Source organism: Prionailurus viverrinus, chromosome B4 (assembly GCF_022837055.1).
Source record: "Prionailurus viverrinus isolate Anna chromosome B4, UM_Priviv_1.0, whole genome shotgun sequence".
NCBI lineage: Eukaryota > Metazoa > Chordata > Mammalia > Carnivora > Felidae > Prionailurus > Prionailurus viverrinus.
In genome coordinates, this window is record NC_062567.1 from 41,525,623 (window position 1) to 41,535,231 (window position 9,609).

General features: G+C 36.0%; 1 protein-coding gene across 1 annotated transcript; it reads right to left on the reverse strand.

The window, feature by feature from the left end:
• Nucleotides 1-221: 221 nt before the first annotated feature.
• Nucleotides 222-9,321, reverse strand: LOC125171025 (NKG2-A/NKG2-B type II integral membrane protein-like). The gene is made up of 6 exons (XM_047868058.1): nucleotides 9,129-9,321; nucleotides 8,700-8,777; nucleotides 8,183-8,236; nucleotides 7,586-7,737; nucleotides 1,004-1,107; nucleotides 222-747 (listed from the first exon to the last, which is right to left on the reverse strand). Exons 1-6 carry the CDS (start codon nucleotides 9,313-9,315, stop codon nucleotides 627-629), a joined length of 696 nt encoding a protein of 231 aa, XP_047724014.1. The 5' UTR covers nucleotides 9,316-9,321; the 3' UTR covers nucleotides 222-626.
• Nucleotides 9,322-9,609: the final 288 nt, after the last annotated feature.

The following is a 9,609-nucleotide window of genomic DNA, read 5'->3' on the forward strand; positions in this document are numbered from 1 at the left end:
GATAAATGTTTACTTCAAGTGTCCCCTTGTTTCTGTCTCCTGACTCATTTCTGACTGATAACCTCGTCACCCTGGGTGGTTCAATCCTCATTTGAGGTCCTTTAAGAGTTAGGACAAATTAATTACTTGGAAATACAAATGGAATTATTCACTTTGTTGAGAATTTTTACAATAATATTATGATTTGTAATATATATATATATATACACATATATATATAATTAATGTTACTAAATAGCAAAAGCTTAAGAAACAAATAATATATACCTCAGTGTATATTTTTTACATTAATATAATTAAATTTGACAAACAGTTCTATACCACAAAGAATGAAGCCTCAGGTACACGTTGGAGTTTGGGTGATATATATCCATTGATACGGATTCATCCTTGATAAAAAATGAAACATTCTAGTGAATGATGGTGATAATGGAAGACCCCATGCACATGTGCAGACAGGGGCAATAGAGGGTTCTCTGCAACTTCCTCTTAGTTTTGTTTGAATCTAAACTTACACTAAAAACATTATTTTCTAATATGCAATGAAAACAATTGTATGGCTGTTGAAGTAATGAGTGATGGATTCCTTATCAATGGTGAAACAGCATTATAACAAAATGAGGTAACTAAAATGCCTGGTGCTTACAAACATATCGTCTTCTTAATGAGCACGGTGCAAAATAAATTTTTTTTGTACGAAAATCGATATATTGACAATTCTTGTCAACCTCTGAAGATACTGACAACCTGAAATACAGAGAATTAAATCTCATTAATCTTACCGTAAGATTACTTACGTCTCTTACTATGTACTGTAGTATTTTGATGAATAAACCATCCATCTTGACTATTACTTATGTATCTCCATCTCAAGATTTCCCATACCATTTTTCATTGGAAAACCTTCAACTACTGTGTTTATCCGATTGTTCACACATTGCTCTTTTTGTTTCTAAGTACAATTCTTGTGAGGCATAAAATAAAAATTTGTCATGGGACTTACACTTCGGAAGAAAAAGTTAAGGCTTTTGGCTGCACAGATGAACTATGAGGGCTTCTCTGGGAGCCTCTAATCCATGTACTAGCACGGAGTAAATTCAACAAAAACTATGAGAAAATAAAAGTTATTGGGAGTCAAATACAAGCTCTTATACTCATTTGAATTTTGTAATAACACATAAAAGTTCATCCTTTCTTCCTTTGTAGACACTTTGAAATTATAATATAATGTCACACAGTGGACACAAAAGTATAAAATTAACTTAGTAGGACTAAGTGAAGAGGACAAACTGACCGTGAAAACAATTTCAGAGTTTAGAAAATGGATTACAGGTAATAACTTATGAAATACGTATTTTGGAAAAAATCCTGGAGATTCAAGTCAGAGGCACATTTGTCATCTTCTTGCCTAGGATGCTCCCGTGTCTCCCCACCTGCCCACCCCTGGCTCAGTGATAAGAAGACTGAAATGTTACAACTGGGAGAAGCTGCAAAGAGCAAGGGTGCTGGTGCCACAGGGGGACACCTGATCAGCACTGGGGATGGGGACGGGTACCCATTGAATTTCAGCTCCATGTGCTGATTTCGCTCGGGAATGATGAAGAAAACCCATTCTTGTCCTGGTCGGAGGTTGCAATGTTTGTGTCAAGCACTGTGACCCCCATAAATATAATGGAAAGATACTGGATGTGAGAATATAATGGAAGAGTTGACATTGGCTCTCTCTAACACTCTTAGCTTATGGAAAAAATAGACACACATGGAGAGGAGACCAAGAGGAACCCAGGAGAAAGTAAGAGCACAAGGAGACTTGGGAACTGAGAGTAAAGGTCTGAACAGTCCCCTCCCGCATTCACACACAGGCACTGAGGTCACACTGCAGAACGTGGAAGCCATAGTGACCTGCAGTGTTTGAACACATCCTTTCTTAAACAAACAAACAAACAAACAAAAACCAAACAAAAACAAAAACAAAAGCTAGTAATTAACACCAATGCTTCAAAGTCACAAGGTCATAAACGTAAGCAATAAGAACATGGAAAAATTGAAGAAAACTATCAGCAAAGAGACTTCAGTAGAGAAGATGCTGCCATAAAGTTTTTACAACAAAAAAACAGAGTAAATCTAGGAGAAATGAAAGAGAATGCATATTTAATAAACTGTATTTTTAAAAATGTCTCCATAAAAAGTTAAAAAATGTGAAGAGAAATTGGAAAATATCTTCCAACAAAAGGAAAGCATATGTCAATAGACCTTCTAATGGGGTAATTGTTGCACATATTAGAAAAAACCATTGAAAAGTCCTACTTATAAAGATATGTAAACTATACAGAAAACTTAGTTGAAATAATTACAGGAGCATGTGATGGCAGTAATTTAGCAAGTAGGCAATATCAATAAGAAATAAAACTATATGAAGAAACCACAGAGAATCTGAGTGAACAAATACATACCTGAAATGGAAAACTCACTAAATTTTCTCTGCAGAAAATTTGGGATGCGGTAGAAAAGAACTGATGAAATTGCAGGAGTAACAAAATCTATTCATATCTTAGGATGAGACAGAAAAAAGAGAATTTTATATACCAAATTACAGAATTCAGAGACTTTCAAAACCGTATCCAGAAAGCCAACTTAGGTCTAAGTAGAATATGAGAAGTACAACAGAGGTAGAAAATAAAATAGGACAACAATCTTAAGGCACGACGAATGAACAGCTTACTAACATCATTTAAAATATTTTAGACACCGGAGACATAGCAAACTGCTAACAGAATGAGCACGTACAAATCCATGTCTCATGACATCATAATGAAAAGACCAAAGAACAGTGTCAAATACAAAGAAATACTCTTGAGGGAAGAGAGCAGATTGTGAAGTGACTCAAGTCAGTGTGAAAATCAGGTATGGGTGACACGTCTTCCACCTCCATCAGCCTTATGCCACATTATCTAGGACAGAATCCATATCCCTGCCCTGCACACTAGTTCCGACTGGAACGGGATACCAGCAGCAAGATGAAGGAACAGAAAGACACAGATCTTAAATCCCCCATGGAAACAATCCCTTAAAAATATCCAGACACAAACGCAGGTATAATCAGTCTAATCAGGTTTGATAAGGATGCCAGAACGATTCAATAGAGAAACAGTGGACCTTTTCAAAGGGTGTTTGGAAACTGACTACCCACATGCAGAAGAATGAAGTTGGATGTTTACATTTACACTGTATACTAAAATTAACTCCAAATGAACTAAAGACATAAATGTAAGATGTAAAACTATAAAGTTCCTCAAAGAAAGAAGGGGGGATATTAAACAGCATTGTACTTGGCAATGATTTCTTGGCTAGGCCACTAAAACCACAGAGCACAAAGGAAAAGTCCATTGTAGACAACTGGGTAATGTCAACCTGAAACAATTCTGTGCATTAAAAGGCATGATCAGCAAAGACAATACAGAGTGGGAAAAACACTTGCAAATCATATATCAAACAAGGGAATCATATCTAAAATATACAAGGAATCTACAAGTCAGTGACGACTACAGCAAACAGCAAAAGAGACAATGAAAAACTGGGCAAAGAAATGAAATACACAAATTTGCAAAGAATATATACAGATGGTGAAAAATCATATGAAAAGATGCTCAATTTTGCTAATGAGCAGAGAAATGCAAATCAAATTCACGATGAGTTATCACCTTATACTCATTACAATGGATGCAACACACACACACACTCACACACACACAAATATGTCTGGGCGCCTGGGTGGCTCAGTTGGTTAACATCCGAATCTTGGTTTTGGTTCAGGTCATGATGTCACAGTTTGTGGGTTTAGCCCTGCCTGGGGCTCTGTGTTGATGGCGTAGATCTGGTTTCAGATGCTCACTCTCTCCCTCCTTCGACACCTCCCCTGCTTGCTCTCTCTCTCTCTCTCTCTCTGTCTCTCTCTCTCTCTCTGTCTCTCTCTCTCTCTGTCCCTCTCCCATGCACTTTCTCTCTCACACAAAATAAATAAATAAATAAATAATAAACATTGAATGAAACCTTTAGAAAGATAGAAATGAATAGGAAACATCCATGCAAAGATCCTGAATAGGTAGCATAACTCTGAAAATGAACTTGAATAAATTCACAGTTTAAAGAAGGACAATTTTGTGGGCACCTGGGTAGATCAGTCATTTGTGCTCCTGACTCTTGATTACTGCTCATGGTTCCTGAGATGGAGCCCCAGGTCAGGCTCTGTGCTGACAGCATGGACCCTGCTTGGGATTCTCTGCCTTTCTCTCTCTCTCTCTGCCCCTCCCTCTACTTCCATTTTCACTCTCTCAAAATAAATTAATAAACATTTAAAATAAAAAAGATGATCTTTCAAGTACAAAACAGACATAAAAATACATAAGGCCATTAATTAAACAGATGAGAAAGTGCAACATTTGTACCCGCACAATATGAAATGCACAATTGCACAAAAATGCAAAGTCATTCAGTGGAGAAAGTAGAGTCTTTCCAACAAATGTTCTGGAAACAATGGACTATCAAATATGATTAATGATTATATGCTTTATACTACATTAAAGTGCTCAAAATTGATCACACATAAAAACGTTCAAATATTTTCTAAAAAACGCATGACCTACAGTTGGCCAGAGATTTGATAGAGTACCAAAAGCACGATCCATAGAAGAAGAAATTGATGAAGTATAGTTCATCCAGATAATATCTGCTCTTGGAAGAGAAAAGACAGTCATAAACTTGTGAACAAACATTTACAAGCCATACGTCTAATAAAAGACTTGCCGCCAGTGTACATAAAGAATGTTCAAAATACAATGAAAAAAAGGTAAAACTATTAGCAAAATATTTCAATAGATATGTCACCAAACACCATGTATAGACGCCAAGTGAGTACAGACAAATAGGACCAACACTATTAATCTTAGGACCATTCAAATGAAAGCCACCCCAGACTAGACTTTCTGTTCTGGAAAGATAGAGTGGATAGTCTTTTCCTTAGTCCTCCCACCAATACAGCTACAATCCCTGAACATTTTACATAAGACGACATAAGATTCAGAAAGCTAATGAGAAAGCTGACAGATCCCAGCCCTGGAGACCCGAGGAGTGACATGGAGGTGAGCGCCCCGGAATCTCCCTCTACCTCACATAGACTGGTGTCAGAGAGCCTAGCAAACCACAGACACCAACAGGTACACACCCAAGTCTCCAAAATATTTTTTCTCTCTGGTCAAAATAACAGAAAAAAAAGGCATGCTTGATAAACAGAAAAGTTTTAGACACTAACTGGGTGATTCTATTAAAAAACCATGGACTACCCACCAAAAGAATCAACAGGCATGCAAGAGAAATCAAGACATTCTCCGATCAAGGAACACTAAGAAAATGTATGACCAACAGACCCACTCTGAAAGAACTGCTAGAGAGAATACATGGTAAAAGAAGGCATTTTGGATCATAAGGAAGAAAGAGAGGACAAACGTAAGAATAAAATTCTTACCAGGTCTAATGGACTTTCCTTCACCTCCTGTGTTTTTGAAATTGTTGATATTTGAAGGAAAGTGTCAGTTGAAGAAAAGTTATAACATGCATGTGATTCTCCATGTAAGCAGAGAAATATTTAGGCCACTTGTAGTATAAATGGGACACAGTAATGGACCATAAAGGCAAGTAAGTCTCTACATTTTACTCGAACTGCTGTGGGCTGTGATAGACTGTGTAGACTGTGGTCTATGATTAAACAATCATCTATGTAAAGATATATAATATCTATATTACTTATATCAAGGAGATTAGAGCACATGTGTATATATATATATATATATATATATATAACTTTATATATATAAAGTTACGGATGAAGAAAAGACCTACTTTGCTATAAATGATGCTCCGTCAATGAGGTAATGATGTAGAAATATACAACTTTCACTCTTATCTCACAGCCTCAGACATAAAGCATCACGAAAAATAAATTCTAATTGGATCATAAATCATCATGGAAAGTTAAAAAATAAAGAAATAAAGAAAAATGTAAATATAGGAAAATAATATAGGAAATTCTATTCATGAACTTTGGCTAACTTCTGAAATAGGTCCAATAATACTCATTGTAATGTACAAAACGCTAAGTAGGACCCTGGTAACATAAAAATTCTGATCATTAAAAGACTCCAATAGGAGAGTGAAAATGCAGATGCAGGTATTTGCATCTTAAAAGTTCAAAAAAGAGTTCAGGTCTAAAATATGACAAAGACTTCTGAGAAGTGAAAAGAAGACACCGTCCTGGAGAAATGGGCAAGAGACACAACCCAGCACTTCTCATTCTCACCAAAGAGAATAGCCTTGAGATTTACAACCCAGGAAAATGGTAGTGTTTCTACCATCAGAACCTTTAATTAATTTTCCTGAGACTGCTGAGTTTCGGATCAAAGGCCTATTTGGTACAATGTATTTTACACCGTAAAATAGAAAAATGTAGGGATAATTTAATATAGTGAAATATGCACATAACTATGACTGTGCAATTTCCTACTAATGCTTACAGAGAAGTGTAGTTTAATTATACATGAATACAATAATGTTACATTTACACATTATTAGTTTATTACGAAAACCATACATTTATTTTACGTAAATATATAATATGTCGCTATGTGCAATAAATGATTGTCAATATGATATGTGGAGGAAGACATGGAAAAGACTTTTCCTAACATAATTATTCATAATACCCACTTACGAAAAAGGAACAAAATTTCTGAGAATGGTTTTTAAAATCTCATATTCATATGAGAGCAGTGAATATTCACAAACTGTAGACAAGTGTGTTAATATAGATGGATGACAAGTAGCACCTGGGAGAGAAGGGAGACACACATAAAAATGCACCCTGAATGATTCCATTGACATACAGCCCCAAAATAAGCAGAGATATTTCATAAAAGGAAAATGTGCAGGCCTCATAAAGGCTCTAAACTTGTGTCTCATGATATAATTTAGAATTGTGTGATTCTAAGTCTATTGTAATCAATGTGCACGATCGTATGTCTAGTTTCCTTGATGTGTTGTAAAATTCAATAGTAAAGTTAATTTCAGACAAAAGAGCATTTCTAGAAGCACAGGTTCCTATGAAAAGCAAGAACTGGAAATTATCAAATGTACATTCAAGGTATAAAACTATAAATAATGTGTCAGAGAGTCAAACCATGGAATATTAAACACTTTAAAAGAAATAAACTACAAATACATATAAAACTATGGGTGAATTCTACAAGCATAATATTAATTGCAAACTTTTTCTTTTTCTTTTTTTAACATTTATTTATTTTTGAGACACAGAGAGAGAGCACGAGCAGGGGAGAAGCCGAGAGAGAAGGAGACACAGAATCTGAAGCAGCCTCCAGGCTCTGAGCTGTCAGCACAGAGCCCGCTGTGGGACTCAAACTCACAAAACTTGAGATCATGACCTGAGCCAAAGTCGGAGGCTTAATCCACTGAGCCACTCAGGAGCCCCATTTAATGACAGGCTTTTAATAGAATGTGGAAACATTTGAAAACTTACCTTGTCCTCTTCATCATCATAGTAGAGCAGGTTAGAATTCTTAGAAGCACAGGATGTCAAACTCTCCTTCCATAATTTTCCCTCAGTGCTAATGTAATAGCAATTGTTGGAATACATAAACCACTCTTTCAGACAATGACAACAGAGACACGCTGGTGAGAGATTATGAGATATTATCCAAAAAGCTTTGACTATTACAAAATGAAAATTTACATACTGTATATGGATACACATATGTGTACCTACCATATTCATCTATCCTCACAAGCTGGTAAAGTTAAAAGAAAACACACACACACTCAGAGAAGAGTTAGGCTTTCATCTCCTAATTTAAGTGCCCAAGTAAAGCGACCACAAAAATGTCCATCTCTACCTGTCATGAGAGTCAGTGAACAAAACCATCTTCATGGAATGATTTATGTTTTATCATGATATAGAGGGAGAAAATGTGGGGCAATTGTTAACAACAGGTATGGTGATCATTAAGCAATTTTTGAATTCACTTTTCCAAAAGAATCTGGTATCATCTTTGCCTACTTGAAGATAGAGTAAAATAGCCACTAAACTAATAACAGAATTTTGCAAGGGATGTTGTACCTTTCTGGATTGTCGTTTCCAGGGATGTTTTGTTCTGCGCTGGTCCTTCAGTAGCTAGAACATTAAAGCAATTCTCAAAAAAACCCATAATATTAAATGAATGAATCATAATAAGTTGAATTTCTTAGTTTAAAATTGGGTGTGCTATTTTACCAGAAAAATTTAATACGGTAATGAACATGAGAGAGAAAATAATTCAAAAGCTTAAAAAACCAAACCTCACCATCTCTTACAATATTTGGTTTAAGCAGTCTCAAGAATTAATGCGTATTTCACCGTAAAGTCTCTTGTGTGACTTGCCTTTGAGCTATTAAATCCAAATATATGTTTAATTCTCCCTAAATGTATTCTGTTATTTCTACTTTAGATAATCTCTAAATAATCATTCCACACTTAGAGCATGCATTAAAAATGCATTAAAATGAGATAATAAATTCAAAGTCTTACACACTATGTCGAGGAACTGATGATCAGTACGGTGAAATATTCCCTTTTAGTCATTCAAACACGTACTTACCGGGAATAACAGCTATTGTTACCACAGTGGACATCAAGACGAGGCAGAGGATTCCCAAGATACCAGCAATGAGCTTCTCTGGACATGAAGGTGAATAGTAGGAAGAGAAAGGCAAACACTGAGAAAGGATCATTTAGGAGATTTACATTTAGAAACATTTACAAACAATCATTTAGGAGATTTAGAAACAAGAGAACCCACAATGCACACGGAATCATACAATAACCTGCACCTCAAACCCATCACTATCATTGGCATCTTCTCTCAGAATATACCAATGCTTTCAATTACAATACCATATTCCAACCTCCAGCTCTGGTCCTCACAAATGAAAACTATGTGAGATCACTTCCTACTCTTTCCCTACACCCCTACACCCCAACTTCAAATCCTAAACAGACATACTTGTCTGCATTAAATGTTTTTTACCTTTGCAGGGAGAGTTCTTGCCATTCCCTTGAAAGTCCTGAGAAGCATTTTGAAGATTCAATTCTGTATAGGCTATCTCCTCCTCAGTTACTGAAATGGAACTTTTCTTGCCCTTAGGTTGCACTTGCTGTCTTTTTGAGCCCTTAGCATGATGGAATTCCGCATAAGTCACGCCTTGGTTGTCCATGTCTGCACCTGAGTAGTGTCAGCTACAATGTGGATGAAACTGCCCTGAAGGTCTTGATCAAGAGTGTGTGTCATGTGCTGACGACATTGCTAGTACAGTGACACTGGGTGGGGTGCAGGGTTAGGGAGACTCCTCATTTGCAGTTGAACAATATAAAGTCTGGTACTACCTTGTGTAGAGATTGAAATAAATGTTTCATGATAGAATAAATGTTTTTTATTTACAATAATAGCAGAATAGTATTGGTTGCAATACATGTAAAGCACTAAATTAGTGAAGAAGAAAGGAATTCAT

What these genes read in the sequence shown, in the direction of transcription:
- LOC125171025 (XM_047868058.1), bottom strand. Translation starts at nt 9,315, where the DNA reads ATGGACAACCAAGGCGTGACTTATGCGGAATTCCATCATGCTAAGGGC. An exon ending in CAAGAACTCTCCCTGCAAAG is followed by an intron (nt 8,778 to 9,128) that starts GTAAAAAACATT and finishes CTTCATGTCCAG; the next exon opens with AGAAGCTCATTGCTGGTATC. An exon ending in ATGATGATGAAGAGGACAAG is followed by an intron (nt 1,108 to 7,585) that starts GTAAGTTTTCAA and finishes ATTTTCTCATAG; the next exon opens with TTTTTGTTGAATTTACTCCG.